This window comes from Xyrauchen texanus, chromosome 1, assembly GCF_025860055.1.
Source record: "Xyrauchen texanus isolate HMW12.3.18 chromosome 1, RBS_HiC_50CHRs, whole genome shotgun sequence".
In the NCBI taxonomy this organism is placed as follows: domain Eukaryota; kingdom Metazoa; phylum Chordata; class Actinopteri; order Cypriniformes; family Catostomidae; genus Xyrauchen; species Xyrauchen texanus.
Window position 1 is genome coordinate 22,837,123 of NC_068276.1, and position 20,406 is coordinate 22,857,528.

Here is a 20,406-nt window from a genome sequence, read left to right on the forward strand (position 1 = left end):
CGATTCCTGAACCCTTGTCTGAGATCTGATCAAACCGGCCCGATTGCTCCTAGAAAGAGAAGGAGTTAACGAACTGATACAGAGTGAATGTTCTACGATCCAAGTCATTTGGATTTCCAGTTGTTCTCCGTGCAACTGAACTATCTTCACTAAACCAGCACCTGAAAAGTCACCTGATACTTACCTTTCACCTTCTATACTTGAATAAAACTATATTTGAATCACTTACCTCCGATCTCCTGGTCTCTACCCTGACAAAAATACTGAAAATAACAACAATATAATTTTTATTAAATCTAAGATACAGTGGTAACATTTTACAATAAGGTTGTATTCATTAACATTAGCTAACACAATAGTTAATATGAAACTTAAATGAACAAATTTCACAGCTTTTATCAATATTGGTTAATGTTAATTTCTACAAATAATAAATTGTTCTACTTCGAAATTTGTGTATGTTAATTAAGTAATATCACACGAGCAAGAGTGCTATATGGCCCTACATCAGCACTGCTGTGATTCGGCCACAGGCACGAGGCTGCAGGCTGAGTGCCATAAGTAATTACAGCAGTGCTGATGTTGGGCCATATAGCACTCTTGCCATTACTCTTTAGGAAAAACCATTAAATCATAAAATGTCATAAAAAGGTCATAAAATGCATTTGTGCATGGAACTACCTTATTACACTACAGATCAGAATCTTCTGTAGCTGGTTCAAAACAAATGATGCGTCCAAGCTTCTGTTAGTAATTCAAAAAGTTCACTTCAGAAATAGTATCACGGCTTGTGCTGTTTCTAACAAGTTATTAGATAAACAAGTATGGATTGATGGGTGTGTGCATGTCTATGTGTCTTTGTCTTTGTGTGTGATAGAGAGAGAGAGAGAGAGAGAGGGAGAGACGGAGTGTGTGTGATCAACTGTTGCATCTCCCAAGCAGAGATGCTGTCAGCATTCTGAAGGTCAGATTTCTCAGTGGAAATATAGCATCCAAGCAGGGGTATTTCTCCCTATTTCGTGGTAGCCGTGCAAGAGTCATTCAGTATAGAAACAGCGATGTCCTACGCAATTTTAAACAGTGTGTATCCAATGTGGAAACTCGGTAAGCGCCTCGAATTCTGTAATCAAACAGTCCGTTGTGTCTCTCAGCTGCGATGAGCCTTAATCCTGAAATTGTTAATTTAAAGCCGTTTAAAACCATGTCCTAGCTTAAGTAATGTAGTGGTAATACGAGCGATCATGGAGCGCTGTTCTATGTAAACAATGACTAACGGATTCACTTTAAGTCACCAACTGCCTCATATTACACACAAAAATTATCTTTTGCCACCACCTGCTGGCTATCATATGTAATTTAAAAAATAAAGACAGTAACTCCTAACAGATATGAACTGCTCTTACACCTTAGTTTAGAATGGCACAAACACAACGGTGAAGCGTCTGACCATCAGTGCTCATGGAATGTCTCTCATCCAATCAGATTTGAGAACCGGAACTAACTGTTGTATATCATTAGTTCCCTTTCTGACGCTCTCTCCACGTTGTGTCAGAGAAGCGACACTGGGGGTCTCTCTTGAGCACCGATATTCACCTCTGGACTATGAAAAAAGGCCAATGAGAGTTGGCAACCAGTATTTGCATGTCACGCCCCCGGACATACGGGTATTTAAGCGGCGCAAATACGGGAGTTCATTCAGAAAATTTCTTCGGAGCCGATGGTCGTGCATGCAGTTACACACCAAGTTCCTGTTTAATCCTCTGACGCTCTGCATGCTGTTGGATCTGACGGCGCACAACAGCGGCTTTTTCATTCATGCATGGCTGTGCATTCTTGCCCCTGGGCGCTTCGACAGCGCAGACAACTCGAAAGAGTTATTCTAAAAGAGTGAATTTCGCTCTAAAAGAGCAAAACACAGCGGCGTTGAACGTCCTTCTCAGGACGCGTCTTTTTAAAGATGATTTTCCGCCTCTGTGTAGTTTCTGGATGCGTTGATTCTCCCCACCTCTGACGGCCATAAAAACTGCCTTGCATTTCTGGGTTGCGATCACACGCAGGCAGCGTTTTTATGAATGGTCTATGTTTTCAGTACGAGAACATAGCCATGACAGCATTGCGGTCGTAGGCTTTTTCTTGTAGTGAGAAAAAAACGCTTCAGCCGCCCCCCACGCCTCGCCTCCTACCTACGGGATTGAGGCAGGCGCCGCGGGCGATGAAAACAATCTGGGGACAGTGACGGGCTCCGGTTCACCGGGTGAACCCCCTCGAAACCCCCCGCCGCTCCCCGCAGAAGTTGGACGCCCATCGTCTCATGGACCTCCGTGAGGACACAGAAGGCTCCCAGGCGCTCCTGAGATGACAGACCCAGAGACCGAGACGTTAGCTCCGGAGCTGGTAAGACCACTCCATTCCCCGGTGGAGGGCCGGGAGGAGAATTTTTTGTTAAATTCTTTACACTCTATAGAGCTATTTCCTTGTTGTCTCTGGGGTCACCTGGCCCGCAAATGCCGTTCTCACGGCACTCTGCTTTCAGGCCTCAACAGTCCCGGCTCCATGGACGCGGTGTGGCGTGGCTTTCACTGCCCAACCCGTCACGCTGGCTGCACCGGACCATTCGACTCGGTTACGCAATTCAGTTTGCCAGGTCTCCGCCCCCCTTCATGGGCGTACATTTTTCCGCAGTACACGGCCAACATGCCCATTCCCTGCACAAAGAAATCGCCTCCCTTCTATTAAAGGACGCGATAGAGCCTGTCCCTCCAACCGAAATGAAGAAGGGTTTCTACAACCCTTACTTCGTTGTACCCAAGAAAGGCGGCGGCTTACGACCGATCTTGGACCTGCGAGTTTTCAATCGGACCTTGTCCAAACTCCCGTTCAAAATGCTCACCCAGAAACAAATTCTATCTGGCGTCCGGCATCTAGATTGGTTCGCAGCGGTAGACCTGAAGGACGCGTACTTCCACGTCTCAATTCGCCCTCGACATCGACCCTTCCTAAGGTTCGTGTTCGACGGCCAGGCGTATCAGTACAAAGTCCTCCCCTTCGGCATGTCTCTGTCCCCTCGCGTCTTCACGAAAGTCGCAGAGGCAGCTCTTGCCCCGCTCCGAGAAGCCGGCATACGCATACTCAATTACCTTGACGACTGGCTCATACTGGCCCACTCCCGAGAGTTACTATGCGCACACAGAGACCAGGTGCTCAGCCACCTCAGCCGTTTGGGGCTTCAGGTCAACTGGGAAAAGAGCAAGCTCTCCCCAGTCCAGAGCATCTCTTTTCTCTGTCTGGAGTTAGACTCAGTCCCAATGACAGCACGTCTCTCCAACGAGCGTGCTCAGTCAGTGCTGAAATGCCTCGCTTCCTTCAAGCCAGGCACCGTGGTCCCGCTAAAACGTTTCCAACAGCTCTTGGGGCATATGGCATCCTCCGCGGTGGCCGCGCCGCTGGGGTTGATGCATATGAGACCACTTCAGCACTGGCTCCGGACTCGAGTCCTGAGATGAGCATGGCGCCGCGGCACGCTCAACGTAAAAGTTACCTCTGCCTGCCGCCAAACCTTCAAACCCTGGACAGACCTCTGCTTTCTAAGGGCAGGAGTACCCTTGCAGCAGGTGTCCCGACGCGTTCTGGTCACAACCGACGCCTCCAAACTGGGTTGGGGCGCCGTGTGCAACGGGCGCGCAGCCACAGGCCGGTGGAACCGAGGCCCGCTGCACTGGCACATCAACTGCCCAGAGCTGCTGGCTGTTTTTCTGGCCCTGCAGAAGTTTCTTCCATTAATTCGGAACAAACACATCCTAGTCAGGACAGACAGCACCATGGTCGTAGCCTACATAAACCGCCAAGGCGGAGTACGCTCCCTCCACATGTCACAGCTCGCCCGTCGTCTCCTCCTTTGGAGTCAGCAGCGACTGGAGTCACTGCGCGCCACTCACATCCCCGGCAACCTCAATGTGATAGCGGACGCGCTGTCAAGACAAAGCTTGCCTGGCGGAGAGTGGAGGCTCCACCCCCAGTCGGTCCAGCTGATTTGGGACCGGTTCAGCAAGGCTCAGGTAGACCTGTTTGCCTCCCAAGAAACCTCCCACTGCCCTCTCTGGTATGCCCGGACAGAGGCTCCCCTCGGGGCAGACGCGTTGGCACACAACTGGACGGCGGGGCTGCGCAAGTACGCATTTCCCCCAGTGAGCCTTCTTGCACAGGTGCTATGCAAGGTCAGGGAGGACGAGGAGCAAGCCATTCTGGTAGCCCCTTACTGGCCCACCCGGACTTGGTTTTCGGACCTCACGCTCCTCACGACAGCCCCTCCCTGGCGAATTCCCCTGAGGAAGGACCTTCTTTCTCAGGGACTGGGCACGCTCTGGCACCCGCACCCAGACCTCTGGAACCCCCACGTCTGGCCCTTGGATGGGATGCGGAAGATCTAGCCGGCCTACCACTGACCGTCATAGATACAATCAATCAAGCCAGAGCCCCCTCTACCAGGCATCTCTACGCTCTAAAGTGGCGTCTGTTCACGGACTGGTGTTCTTCCCGAGCCGAAGACCCGCAGAAGTGTGCAGTTAGGTCAGTGCTCGTGTTTCTTCATGAGAGGCTGGAGAGGAGGCTGTCCCCCTCCACCCTCAAGGTGTATGTTGCCGCTATCGCGGCCCACCACGACACGGTAGACGGCAAGTCTCTTGGTAAGCACGACTTAATCGTCAAGTTCCTAAAAGGTTCCCGGAGGATAACTCCCTCCCGGCCTAACCTGTTCCCCTCCTGGGATCTCTCAGTCATCCTTACGGGACTCCAGAGACCCCCTTTCGAGCCGCTTGACTCAGCTGGACTCAGGGCCCTCTCTCTCAAGACTGCCCTGCTGATCGCGCTCGCTTCCATCAAGAGGGTCGGGGACCTGCATGCGTTCTCTGTTAGCGACGCTTGCCTGGAGTTCGGTCCGGCAGATACTTTCGTGATCCTAAGACCGTGATCCTTCATTCCCAGGAGATCTCAGGTTTGGGACACTGGTTGATTCCTCCCTAGCCCTCGTGGGTCGCAGTTCAGCGGAGGAACTCGCTGACCCAAGCCACTGCGGGTACCGCAAGCTACCCTGTACTGGTATAGGTGCTCCACATGTAAGGCCTCCTTCGGACTCCCCCTGTGTGTAACACCACAGTTCTGTCCCCTCTGGCGAGCTGACTCCCGTGTTTCCCTTAGGCAGTCATGGCTGCCTCGGTTGCCGTGCTGTATGTTCCCCCCTCTATGAGGCTGGATCCACCACCGCACTGACTTTTCCACATAGGCCCTAAGCAGGCCTCTGATGGTTTTGCCACTTAAACTTGCCTCCCCTCTCGGGTAGGCGTGGCCTCCGCAGGGTCTTCTCTGCCCTGAATAAGGGCTAAGACCCCCTTCCCTCAATGCGTGTAAGGGCCCCGGCCTTAGTTGCTCTATGCGAGAAACATAGAGAGAAAAGAGGCCCGGCCAGGCTTGGCCTGCTCCCAGGTTGGCGGCCAGCACCTTGTTCCCCCCTCCAGGGTAACGATAAGGAATCCTGATGGCTTAAATGGGGCATTGGGGAAGGGTACGTGCAGCCTGATACAGTTGGTCGTCCTGCACGTAAGAATACCTGCTCGCTCCTGTATCAGCAGTTCAAGAACACGGCTCAGCGCATGGCACTTTTATAAGTGGACCCCTAGTGTCGCTTCTCTGACACATCGTGGAGAGTGCGACAGAAGGGGAACGTCTAGGTTACGTATGTAACCTCCGTTCCCCGATGGAGGGAACGAGACGTTGTGTCTCCCCTGCCACGTCGCTGAGCCGAGCCACTGTTGTGGCCGGACCATTTCCGGCTCCTCAGAAAAATCCTGAATGAACTCCCGTATTTGCGCCACTTAAATACCCGTATGTCCGGGGGCGGGACATGCAAATACTGGTTGCCAACTCTCATTGGCCTTTTTTCATAGTTCAGAGGTGAATATTGGCGCACAAGAGAGACCCCTAGTGTCGCTTCTCTGACACAACGTCTCGTTCCCTCCATCGGGGAACGGAGGTTACATACGTAACCTAGACGTTAATGCAATATAAAGAGTATTTTGATAAATTAACATTAACCAAGTTTACTAATTGTGTACAAATCAGTATTCATTGTTAGTTCATGATTCCTAATGCATTCACTTTGTTAATGAATGGGACCTTGTAAAGTGTTACTAATAAAACTGAATACAGAAACACACAATAAGTAACTGTAGATTTGTGCAACCCACAAAATATGTATGTATATAAGAAACATGTAACTGTACAAATGCAAAAGTATCTCAGTGGTACTGTATATTTTAGGTGGACAATGATTAAATGCAGCAAATAAACAACTGCTTTGGGTAAAATCGCATTTTAGGCAGAGATGTACACCCTGATGAGCCTGGGAGATATCATCCCCATAATGAAAATGTCTCATAGCTAATTACTTTTACTGGAACAATCTTGCTGAAATTCTGTCATTCCTTTGGATTCTGATGCACATGGTGTGGGTGATTACAGTAATATGGTAGGTTGGTGTTACAAATAGCAGTTTTGCCTCTGCCAGAGCTGTGTCTTCCCATGCTGTAACCACATCCCAGTGAAATTATGTGAATCAAGCTTACTTTATTACACCACAATATAAATATACTAAAAATGTTGGGTGCCGTGTTAAACGTATGGCCATCTGGAAAAACCAGCTATTCAAATAAGTGCATGACATGGTGCACCATTTACACTGTCTTCAGCAGGGACACAAGCACAATCTATCCTCTCAAGAAAAGAGGATTGTTATGGTCTTATATGAGTGTCATGTAAACTGTGCTCTCGAGTCTTTGACAAGGCATCAGATTGGTGGCTCATAAACAAGGGACCTGGTCACTAAGGCCTGTAATCGAGTGCTCTGATTCCCCCAAAGCCGACCCCTAGCAGGGGTGGTGTGGGGGTAGGGGGGTGGCAGTTATTGTGGCGCCGGTGGTGAGCGGCTAGGAGTGGGGGGATGCAGTTGCCCAAGATGAGGACTCACCACATCAGAGAGAGGACTGAACCCTTGCAGCGCCTTCTGCTGTATAGTGCCAGGGCATAATAAATACAACAAGAGAGAGGACTCCACGCAGCTACTCAGTAGAACAGCTAATTAGGACCAGGCCCATTTGTTTGCTGTTGTCCTCCAACTAGGGGAGTTGTATTACAGAGCATTTTGAAGCGCACACATTAGAGGGGCTGTTTGCCACTTTACGCATCACAATCCTGACTCTATCCCTGTCTAAAGGCCTTTGGGCTAAGCCACCAAGATGTAGGATCAAAATCTAACCTTTTCAGTAGATTTCACGCAAGTTCAACCTCATAAACCTTTTCAAAGCTGCTCTACATGGGTACTTGCTTTTAGCGCCCTGTTTCTAGAGTATATCATTTAACCCGCTAAAGAAAGTAGCAAATCCACAAAGGCTCCAGATGGGTGTTACTTCCCCTATGATGTTGTGTTTGGCCTCGCCAACAATCTGCTCCCAGTGACAGACCTGATCCTCTTTACCAATATGTGTTTTTTAAGAGAACACAAGGGAATAGTTTTGGGTTCTGGGCCAAGCCAAACTGGAGTCTTTGGGGAAATGATGGTGCTCAAGTTTCATTTAATGCACAAGGGAGTTCAGACCAGCTTTCTGTAGTGCTTTGTACACAATCAAAATACAGAACACAAGGCATTATAAGTAAAGAGTATTTTATGGCCTCTGCAGTAGCATGTGTGTCTGAGACTGTTGTGGACCACAATGTTAGACCATAATATAACTAATTTGAAATTACACTACAGAAATATTTATTATTTTAATACTAACTATGTGTTAATGGCAATGTTTGGATAATCCAGTGAATTACATTATCTAAGACACTGGATATACATTATTTGAAGTTAATGATAAAAGACTCAAAACAGTAAAACTAAAATGTAAAAATATACAGTTCTTATTATAATATCTGATTGTATGGGCCACTTACAATTGCTGTTGTAGAAAAGACAATAAATGCACACCAATACTCACTACACAATATAAATACTGTATGCAGCAAGTTTCAGCTAAACTACACTTTGCATTACACCCCTAAGTAACAAGTTCTCCCTCATCTAGACTCATCTAGAGATTACACTAATAGCTGTGTATTGACATCCATTGTAGCATAAATGCTCTAGCAAAATCTATACCTGTTGGGAAATTTCTATCGTCACACAATTAATGCCATCATATTGCCCAGCCTTAAAAGAAATCAGTCAATACATGGTTATTACAATCATTTTCAGAAAATGATTGTTTTATTTTTTTAAACTGAGAAAAGCTACCATGTACTTTGGTGGTAAATTCCTGAGAATTCAACTGAATGTGGTTTGTCCAACGATGGCGATTGAATTGTCTTGAGAATCTGGAATGAAATTAGGCAGAGTGGCTTCTGTCTTATTTATTTGTTGGGACTGTATAATCCACATGTGTTATGTGACATTTCAGGTTCATCATTCGGCTACTAATAGATGAATTCAAGATGATTGAAATTGAACAACTTTATAAAAAGAACAAATTTAATCTTCTCTTTAAGTCCTCGGATTAGATAAATGGAAAACATAGCAAATGCAGAAGAAAAGAGCCCCATTAATAGCCTTTAACTAGAGCTGGGTGTGGGCTTTAAAAACTGAGCTCAAAAGGCCAAGCGTGAAGTATTCCCCTTACCACTCAGCAAATGACAGAATGTCTCTCTTCCACAGGGAAGCCCTGCCAGCCATGCTGGAAGGTCAAAAGCTGAATTAAACTTTGTGAATACAATACATTGCCAAGGAAACCAAGTGAGCCATGAGGCCCCAAATTTGATATTCTGCTCTCGTTGAACACATAAAGGCTGAAAGGTTAAAGCTGAGGCATGGAAACAATTTTCCAATACTCTTAATCCTTCTTGATCATTTTTGTAATGTTGTTTTTGTTTATTTTGTGGGTGTATTTTTAGGTCGTAGTTATGAGAGGGAATTGATGACAGCTCAAGGAGGCGTCATTAAAGGGCTCTGGGCTCTTTCTCAGAGAGTGAAATGTGTCATTGTCTCAAGATGGTGTAAGCATTCATCATAGATACAACTGCCAAATAGTTTTCCATCGTGGTACAGAATTCATGATTCCATCACACTCCCACCCCATATTGTGCCTTGAGTTGACTAACATGGTACCATAGCAACATTACAAGGCAGTCCAAAATCTCACTTTGGCTTATCTTATGTCTTACATTTGAAAAAATCAGAATACAAAAATACATACTGTATCAGCAATAGGTCTACAGAAGAGTGTCTTAGAAGTTCTAAGAGCTTACTTGTCCAGGAATGAGAAGCTCCTTGTCATCGATATCAATCAGAACTTCATCACTAGGGATGTGAGCAATTGCCTCTGTTGACAAATAATATGCTATTAGCAATTTTCATGAATCTGAGGTACCTTAAAAAAGAAAGCTAAAAGTGTGGTTCATTATCCAAGTCAAAGAATCTCTAAAATAGCTCGTAATAAAAAGTAAGAAAAGACTCATCAGAAGTCAAGGCTTTAATATATTTGTTATGTTCGCTTTCTTCATACAGTTTTTCATTCATACATAATATTCAGTTGGGAACAATATGGTTCAAGCTGCATTACTTCATCATTCCCTTATTTTCAAAACACTCATGACAACAAAATAATTTGCAAGATGGCGAAATCATAAGATATTGAATTTCAACTTGATACAATACAGGCATAATGTTTTAGCTAGCCTTCTATCCAAACTTTATTTTAATATAGGATGCGTTTGTGAACAAATGTGGCTACTCATTCCATATATATTAATACACATAAATGAAGTATGTCAAGAACTTGTAATACGTATTCCTCATCCCATTCCAAACCCCAGTGTTTTCTTTCTTTCCATGATACACAACAAGGTATCTTCCTATGGGTAGGTTTACTGTTTGGGAAAGGGGATAGGCTTTATGGTTAGGTTTAGGTTTTGGAAAATCATAAGAAAACTCATTCAAACCCAGATGTTTCTCTTCCATGAAACACAAGTCATTTTCCTATTCAAATCATGGTTTGGTTAGGTTAAGGTTTGGGCATGAGCCAACTCATTTGATTTCTTATGATTTTGCCATGTCATACTTTAATTACAACTTGCCATGCTTATTTCATCTCTTAAATCCCTACCATCCGCATGCAGGCCAAGACGTCTTACCAAATTCTGCTTCTTTAGGTTCTCTCTCAATGCTCTTTGGCTGGCAGTGGAACTCATTCAATGAGCGGACTGTGCACTGGCCCACCACTGGCTTCCTGCCAAACTGTCGGTTGTCTATAACCTTAATCACTAATGGGGGCATGTAAAGGTCCTCTTTGGGCAGCCGCTACAGTCCAAAGGAGATTGTGAAGAGTACAAGTATTAATATATAGAACAAAACCTTTCTTGTTAGTTCTTTTCTAACCAATTTGGAATGCCCAATTCCCAATGCGCTCCAAGTCCTCGTGGTGGCATAGTGACTCAATCCTGGTGGCGGAGGATGAATCTCAGTTGCCTCCAAGTCTGAAACTGTCAATCCGCGCATCCTATCACATGGCTTGTTGAGAATTTTACCACAGAGACACAACGTGTGTGAAGGCTTCATGCTATTCACTGCGGCATCCATGCACAACTCACCATGCCACCACCGAGAGCGAGAACCACATTATAGCAATCACGAGGAGGTTACCCCATGTGACTCTACCCTCCTTGCAACCGGGCCAATTTCGTTGCTTAGGAGACCTGACTGGAGTCACTCAGCATGCCCTGGATTCAAACTCGGCGTCTTTACTCACTGAGCTACCCAGGCCCCCATTTCTTGTTAGTTTTAACTCTTAATGTAATGACTTGTTAATTCCTCTGTTTTAATTGTAATTCCAAAGAACCTTTGGAACCTCTCACTGTGAAAGCATTTAGCACCCTGAACTGATGAAAACATGACATGGTATGGCACAGGGCTGACCCCGAATGACAGAGCAAATAACTTTCCCAGTCAAGCTCATTGCTGGGGAGCATTGTTACTGTGCCAGTCATTACTGCTGAAACATCTCCTATGAGAAGGACAGCGTAACAACAATGTATATAACGCTGTCACAACTGGTTAGCAGCATTCTGTAACAGATAATTTTATCTACATTAAGAATCTACAATAACACATTTCTGAAGAGGGTTCAGACAAAGTTCAAAGGTTAAAATATTTACAGTGAACTTTTGATTGTTACAATAACTGGATTAATTTTTTCATGCATCCTTGATGAATATATAAAAAGTCGAATAGATACAGATGCCAATAGAAAAGTGTAATTTTACTACTTGCTGAAAAAAAATTGATCTGGAGCTTACCACATCAATGAACAGAGTATTGACATCAAAGTTAGGGTTCTTCTTAGTATTTCGAATGACACATGACTGAACGACATGTCCCCCACATTCCACCTGGAGACTAGGAGATGTCACACTGGCCAGCTGGAAACTCTTCAGGTTACGCAAACCCCATGCCAGGATCTAAGAGGTCAAAGGTTAATAATAGCAAGTCACATCATGAGTAATGAACATAAACGGAAAGACAATAAAGTCAAAGACAGAAAAGAAAAGAAAAGAAAGTCATATAATTTTCAAACAACATAAGAGTGAGTAAATTATTATTTCATTGTCATTTTTGGGTAAACTATCCCTTTAAGTAATCGTGAAAGGTAGAATAACATTGACAGTGCAAGATTTCATAGATTTTTAAGATTGTGAAAGTTAACCATCTATTGTGCATTGCTGCCTCAGGGTGACAAACCCACAGTTAATAATAAAGTGAGGACTATGAATAAATGGATAAAACACACTACATCCTGGTGGTAATTTTAGATCTTAAATCTTTTATCCTAATCTACTATGGTGCACCATGTGAAAGATGAAAATATTTGCCGCATTTTTTTAATTTATCAAAAAATCAGATTTATATTTTTGTGAGTAAATTTAAAAAAAATAAAGTCATATAAATGATTAGCATTTTATTACAAATTGCTTAAATATGATTGTTGACAACAAGCAACAATTCAGTTATAAGCCGGTTCAGTTTGACGTGCATCAAGTCAGCTGGCATCATTAGAGTTCTAGACGGCGGCGAGTATGGCTGCTGCGTTGCAAGCTCCAACCCAACATTGCCGTTTTTTGTTTGTTTTGTCTACAATTCTTATGTTTTTTTGTCTTGGATGTTGTCTGCCTTATCGTCTACGATAGACAAACAATTTTGGACAGTAGTTCTGCAATAGCACACCGAAAACCGGACTTTAAATTCCTCAATGTCAACCCAATGTTTACAAACATGACAGCGGAGCCCTTTGTCTGGGCTGCCCAGCCGGGGAAATGTAGCCAGAAAAAGGGAAGGAGAGCCGGCATTCTTATCAGACTAAGAAGTTGTGCAAATCGTCCCCCACTACCTAGTATTCTACTGGCAAATGTTCAGTCTCTGGACAACAAGCTCTGCGAGCTGAGACCTCAGATCTCTTTCCAATGAGAGACGAGGGACTGCTGCATTATCATCCTTACACAAACTTGGTGATCTGCTACATCAGCAAGTGCATTGATGATGTCACTTTCACCAAGGCCATCACCACACGCTCCAACCAGAAGCCGTGGATGACTGTGGAGGTGCGTGCGCTGCTGAGGACCCGAGACAGGTGACAAGGTGGCCCTAAGAACAGCAACTGCCAAACTGTCGCGGGCCATCAGAGAGGCAAAGTACGCACACGCATCACATCCAGGACAGCGGTGACACGCGGCGCATGTGGCAGGGCATCCAGGCCATCACCAACTACAGAACAACATCAGTTGCCTGTGACAAAGATGCCTCCCTTCCAGATGCTCAGTTTGAGGCGCAGAACGATGTGGTGGTGAGAAAGACCACCCCTCCTCCCAACGACCAGGTGCTCTGTCTTAACACGGCTGATATGAGGAAAACTCTACGCAGAGTCAACCCATCTACCATGCCACCACCATCGTCCCCATGCCAAAGAAGTCTTCAGTGTCCTGCCTCAACGACTACCATCCTGTTGCACTCACACCCATCATCATGAAGTGCTTCGAGAGGCTCGTCATGAGGCACATTGAGACCCAGCTGCAGTTCGCGTATCGTCCAAACCGTTCAACAGACGACACCATCGCCACCACCCTACATCTGGCCCTCACCAACCTAGATAAAAAGGACTCATATGTTCGAATGCTGTTCATAGACTTCAGCTCAGCATTCACCACAATAATTCCTCAGCACCTGATTGGAAAGCTGAACCTACTGGGCCTGGACACCTCCATCTGCAACTGGATCCTGGACTTCCTGACTGGGACACTTCAGTCAGTCCGGTTCGGAAGCAGCATCTCCACCACCACCACACTGAGTACTGGGACCCCCTGGGCTGTGTGCTCAGTCCACTGCTGTTCACTCTGCTGACTCACGACTGTGCAGCAATGCACAGCTCGAACCACATCATTAAGTTCGCCGTACGACCATGGTGGGTCTCATCAGCAAGAACAACGAGTCAGCATACAGAGAGGAGGTGCAGCGGCTAACAGACTGGTGTAGAGCCAACAACCTGTCTCTGAATGTGGACAAAACAAAAGAGATCATTGTTGACTTTAGGACAGCACAGAGTGACCACTCTCCGCTGAACATCGATGGCTTCTCTGTGGAGATCGTCAAGAGCACCAAATTCCTTGGTGTTCACCTGGCGGAGGACCTCACCTGGTCCCTCAACACCAGCTCTATTACCAAGAAAGCCCAGCAGCGTCTCTACTTTCTTCGAAGGCTGAGAAAACACATCTCCCACATCCAGTCCTCACTACATTCTATAGAGGGACTATTGAGAGCATCCTGAGCAGCTGCATCACTGCCTGGTTTGGGACTTGCACCGTTTCGGACCGCAAAGCCCTGCAGAGGATAGTGAGGACAGCTGAGAAGATCATCTCTTCCCTCCATCAAAGACATTTACACAAAACGCTGCATCCGCAAAGCAACCAGCATTGTGGATGACCCCACACAACCCTCACACAAACTCTTCTCCCTCCTGCTATCTAGCAAGAGGTACCGAAGCATTCGGTCCCTCACAGCCAGACTGTGTAACCCAATCCCCAAGCCATCAGACTCCTTAATACTCAGAGACTGGACTGACGTACACACACCTGTACACCATCCAACTTTTGCACATGTCCAGAGTTGCACTTTAATTCTTTGTCACTTTACCTGGCTTCTACCTCAATAACTGCTATGTCCATAGAACACTATTTCATATTATGTTATGTTTACATTTGGCATTTTTAGAAAATGTCAATTTTTTGCACTATTCATTACAAATGTGTACTGGTCGGTGCTGCACTGACTCTTACTGTGTCTATTGTGTTCTCTTAGTAATTTATTGTACTGTCCCATACTTTTTTGCACACGTTTGCAAGTGCACTTTATGTAGAAATATTATGTACAAATGTTATTTAGTCTGTGTAGTCTCATATGGTTCTGTGTTTGTCCTATGTTGTTTTATGTAGCACCATGGTCGTGGAGGAACATTGTTTCGTTTCGCTGTGTACTGTACTAACTGTATATGGTTGAACGACAATAAAAACCACTTGACTTGACATGGAGATTTACCGGTCCGCCTCTGATGTCCACATTGAGGCTGACGTGTAACCGTAAGGTGTTTCATCAGTAAGTGCATAGAGGACGTTGTACCGACCAAAACTATACAGATCTACCTGAACCAGAAACCATGGATTAATAGCAATGTTCGTGTGGCACTTACTGTGACCCCTTTTAATTCCCGGAACGTGAAAGGAGCAGTTATGCCCTCCGCAAAACTATTAGAGCAGCCAAAAGCCAGTACAGGGACAAGATTGAAGGTCAATTCAACACTGACTCTAGAAGTATGTGGCAGGGAATTCATATCATCACAGACTTCAAAGGGAAAAAAACTCAGCCGTGAACAGCGCTGCCTCTCTCTCGGATGAGCTAAATACTTTTTATGCTTGTTTCGAGGGAAATAACACTGCCCTCACTGAGAGAGCTCTCGTGGCCGAAGCTACAGGAGTTAGTTCACTCTTTGTCTCTGTATCGGATGTAACCCAATCTTTCTGACAGGTGAATATCCGTAAAGCCACAGGTCCAGACAGCATTCTAGGCTGCGTCATCAGAGCGTGCGCAAACCAACTGGCTGGTGTTTTTACTGACATGTTCAACATTTCCCTCTCCTTGTCTGTGGACCCCATATGCTTTAAAATGCCCACCATTGTGCCTGTACCAAAGCAATCCAAAATCACTCAAAATTGCTCTGACCGCCATCATCACCAAATGCTTTGAGAGACTAATCAGAGATTACATCTGCTCACTGCAGTTTGCATACTGCAACAACCACTCCATTGATAATGGCAATGCATCTACACCACACACTGCTCTCTCCCACCTGGAAAAAAGGAACACGTATGTGAGAATGCTGTTTGTAGACTACAGTTTAGTATTCAACTCCATAGTGCCTTCCAAGCTTGATGTAAAAATCCGGGCTCTGGGCTTAAACAGCTTGCTGTGCAGCTGGATCCTGGACTTGCTGTCAAGCATACTCCAGGTGGTTAGAATGGGCAGCAACATCTCCTCATCGCTGAACCTCAACACTGGAGCCCAGCAGGGCTGTGTTCTTAGCCCACTCCTGTATTCCCTGTACACACATGACTGTGTGGCAACACACAGCTCCAATGCCATCATTAAGTTTGCTGATGATACAATGGTGGTAGGTCTGATAACTGACAATGTTGAATCAGCCTACAGAGAGGAGGTACACACTCTGACAAACTGGCATAATGAGCACAACCTCTCCCTCAACGTCAGTAAGACCAAGGAGCTTGTGGTGAACTTCAGGAGAGAAGGCAGAGAACACAGCCACATCACCATCAATGGAGCACCAGTGGAGAGAGTCAGCAGCTTCAAGTTCCTCTGTGTCCACATCACAGAGGAACTCACATATCCCGTCTACACTGAGACCATTTTGAAGAAGGCTCACCATCGCCTCTTCTTCCTGAGACGGCTGAGGAATTTTGGAATGAACCACCATATCCTCACACGGTTCTACACTAGCACTGAAGAGAGCATCCTGACTGGCTGCATTACTGCCTGGTATGGCAACAGCACCGCCCTCAACTGCAAAGCCCTGCAAATTGTGGCGCAAACTGACCAAAAGTGGTCAAAAGTATTGGCAGTGATATACATTTTGTCTTTTGCAAAGTTTGCTCCTTCAGTATTTGTAGATTATTTTTTCACATGTTTCTATGGTATACTGGAAAACAATGATAAGCATTTCATAAGTTTTAAAGGCTTTCATTGGCAAAAAGAAGATATCAATATTTACAGTGTCAATATTTACAGTGTTGACCCTTGTTATTCATAACCTCTGCAATTCACTCTGGCATGCTAGATGTCAGCTTCTGGGCCAAATCCTCACTGATGGTGATCCATTCTTGCCTTATTATTGCTCGGAGTTAATCCAAATTTGTGGGCTTCTACTTGTCTACTCGCCTTTTGTGGATTGACCACAGGTTCTCAATGGAATTAAGATCCGAGGAGTTGCTTCCAAAATTTCAGTGTAATGATCTCCGAGCCACATCATTATCACTCTTGCCTTATGACATGGTGCTCCATCATGCTGGAAATTGCACGGATCATCACCAAATTGCTCCTGGATTGTTGGGAGAAGTTGCTCTTGCAGGACGTTTTGAATTCTTCATTCATGACAGTGTGCAATATTCTTTGCAGTAATTTCCTTGCAGAGGGCCATTTTGATGCAAAGAGATGATGGCAGCACATCTTACTTTAGAGGTAACCATTGCTAACAAGAACATGATGATTGGAAGCACTTCTTCCCTCCTTTTATAGCAATCAGTCTGCTCTTATAATCCAATCAGAATGATAGATTGATTTCACCTGACTAGTACTTGTTCACACTTTCCCAGGTGATGCTGATATGTTTAGTGAAATGATGTTAGCTGGTCATTTTTTGCCAGGGCCAAAAAACTGTGAAATTTGGGTTTTTGTGATAAAGTAAATTTTTTTGTCCAATTAAGCTTTTTCAATTATTTAAACTGCATCTTATCACTCTGCATAACACTCTAGGAACAATGTGAATCAACACTACAACAACTAAAGCAGAAAACTTTGTGAAACACAAAATGTATGTCAATGCCAATACTTTTTGACACGGCTGTATATTTTATATTTACAATTTTTATTGTATACTGTGTATTCTATATTGTATGTATTGTATATTATTATTTGTACGTATATTGTGCTGTGTAATTATGTGTATATTAGATATGTAAATCATTTTGCGTAATCTGATGTTATTGTAAATTGGTTTATATCTCATCACTGTCATGACTGCTATGTTGCTCGGAACTGCACCCAAGACTTTCACCCACAGTAGCACTTGTGTATATGACTGTGACAATAAAGTGATATGATTTGATCAGTCAGCTAGCGTCATATGCATCATCTCTTACTTCATGATCATTCAGATTACTAGTACTACAGCTGGGACATACAATTAAAATAACAGCTTCAGCATTAAGGCTTATCACAGCTGAGAGATACAACAGACGGTGTAATCAAAAATGTACTCAAGGTACTTAGATCCTTAAGGACCTTTAACCAAAGTTTCCGTGATGTGAGGATATATAATTATGTTTGCCTGTTGCTGAATCACAGCCATGCTGAGGTAGGGCCATAGCACACTTGCTTGTGTGATATTGCTTTATTAATGTACTTTTTAAGCATTTACTTTTCACTTAACGAGTATTATTTGAAGAAAGAAAAGTTAAGCAAGGAGATGATTCTATTACACTCAGCAGTTTGATTTTATCTTTTTAATTATGTCAATGTATTTTATTTATTTTTATACAACTTCATTGTCACTGCACAGTACAGGTACACAGCAACGAAATGCAGTTTAGCATCTATAGAAGTGCAAATATTAGCAATGTGCAAATTAACAAAGTGCTGGTTGAATGTGTAAATATATATATACAGTAAATAATAAATAACAAGGCTATGGGAGTAAATATTGAGTGCATAACAGTATGAATGGTTTAAAAACATATTATGCAAGTAATTAGTCATAATATATGTATGAGAAATGTACAATGTATATACAACAGTACCCAGATAATCCATGGATAATATACGATGTATATACAGATATTATACTGTATATAAAGATAACCTAGGATATATATTATGAATCTACAATTATATCAAGAAATACAGAATATACAGTATAGAATAGAGCTGCAGGATGATTACAGGCAGCAAAACATCAGTGGCCTAACAGTGCAGTGTAGAGTTCAGCAGGGTAATGGTTGTGGGGAAGAAGCTGGCCCCAAACCTGTTGGCTCTGGTACGAAAGTTCCTGTATCTCCTCCTGGAAGTAAGGAGGATGAACAGTTTGTGACTGGGATGGGAGGAGTCCCTGATGATGTTGAGTGCACTATGCAGATATCTACTGTGGTGAAGTTGTTAAATGGCAGGTAGTTGGGCACCAATGATGTGTTGGGCGGTTTTACGACACTGTGATGGAATTGGTCTGGATGCTCTCAATGGTGCAGTGATAGAAACTTGTTAAGATCTGGGAAGACAGAGGAACTTTCAGAAAGCAAAAAACGATGTAGCACCTTACTAACCAGAATTTAAGTATTATGGTGCCAGGACAGATCCTTAGAGAAGTGGACACCCAGGAACTTGAAGCTAAAGACACGCTCTACTTCAGTCCCATTGATGTAGACGGGAGCGTGCCTGCTGCTTTTAGATTTCTGGAAGTCCACAATTAGCTCTTTGGTCTTCTTGGCATTGAGGGTGAGGTTGTTGGCAGGAAAACACCAAGCTGCTAGGCTTTGGATCTCCTCCCTGTAAGCTGACTCATTGTTGCTGACGTGAACTACCAACGTGGTATCATCTGTATACTTGATGATGATATTGGAGTTATGGAAAGGTTCAATAGGGAGTAGAGCAGCGGGCTCAGCACACAACTCTGTGGGACGACAGTGTTCGTGATGAACATGTGATTGCCCAACTTAACAGGCTGAGGTCTATTGGTTAGGAAGTCCATAATCCAACTGCATATGGAGGAGCTGATGCCCAGGTCATTGAGCTTGGTGATGAGTTTGGTGGTGATGACAGTGCTGAATGCATAACTAAAGTCAAAGAACAGCATCCTTATGTACGTGGTGTTGTCAAGATGGGTGAGGACTGATGAAGAGCAGTGACAATGGCATCCTCTGTCGACCTGTTTGGGCGGTAGGCAAACTAGTGGGAGTCCAGTGTAGGTGGTAGGCTCGCTGTGATGTGACTCAAAACCAGTTTCTCAAAGCATTTCATTACAATAGGGGTTAGTGCAACATGGCGGATTTAGCTGGTTAAAAACTATTCCAAAATTTAAATATAAATAATACTATACTTTTTTATACTATACCTTTTTGTAATGCATCAGAACTTTTTGAAACTGTTTAAATGTCTCATTTAAGCTTGTGTTTTGGGCACACCTCAATAGCAGTGCGTTGTAGGACAGGTTTGATACCCTGTGGCACCATGTAGACATTAGGTTCCCTCTGCGGAGGTGGATAGGGCAAATCAGAGTCCTCTGGCTAACAATGAGATAGAAGAGCAAAGCATAATGAGCAACAATTCATCAATAAGGAAATTCAACACTTAACTACACATAAAGAGTTTCACAAACTATGCAAAATGTTAACATCACATAATTTAAAGAAACAAACAGTAAATTTGGAGGACACAACTTCACTCTGATTGCAGCGTTACTCTCTCATGCATCTAGTTGTTATCAGTAACTGGAAACACGGTGGTTCCAACCTTCTCTTAGAGTACACTACAGTACGTGACACACACAAACTAGAAAGCGGGTGTGAAAACAAACAAGAAATTGGTCACTAATAGCAGCAACAATCATAACTTTGTATGTCAAGAAGAGTTAGTAATCATGCCACAACATAAAAAATTATAGATATCCTCTTTCCATTGCAATTGTTTGATGAATGGGCACTACTGTTGGATAAATTGGTGCTCTGTGCAAAGGGACATTTGGAGCATTAGGTTATGTAAAGTCAGACTCTAATTAAGGCAATGATTTGGAACGGGGTCATTAAAACACACATCCTCGGTAGCCTCTCTAATCTTCTTGTTAATGAAAATATTTCCAGAGGATAATACATGATGTTTACACAAAGTCAGTCTGCTAACATGGCGTCTTTAGACACAAACATAACATTTAGGAAAGGCCACTTTATTTGATGGTTAATCAGAGCATATTATTGATATCATGCTATTAGTTTTAGCAAAAA

At 44.1% G+C, this 20,406-nt stretch overlaps 1 protein-coding gene across 4 annotated transcripts in view; it reads right to left on the bottom strand.

Annotated features, from left to right (window-relative positions):
- LOC127643681 (dysferlin-like) overlaps positions 1 to 20,406 on the bottom strand; it is a 138,547-nt gene that overhangs the window by 47,878 nt on the left and 70,263 nt on the right. For all 4 annotated transcript variants that reach the window (XM_052126504.1, XM_052126512.1, XM_052126498.1 and 1 more), the window contains 4 exons: positions 19,591 to 19,692; positions 11,380 to 11,541; positions 10,219 to 10,384; positions 9,334 to 9,407 (listed from right to left, as the gene is read on the bottom strand). In XM_052126504.1, the coding sequence (XP_051982464.1) occupies positions 9,334 to 9,407; positions 10,219 to 10,384; positions 11,380 to 11,541; positions 19,591 to 19,692 (504 nt within the window). The remainder of the gene's footprint in view (positions 1 to 9,333; positions 9,408 to 10,218; positions 10,385 to 11,379; positions 11,542 to 19,590; positions 19,693 to 20,406) is intronic.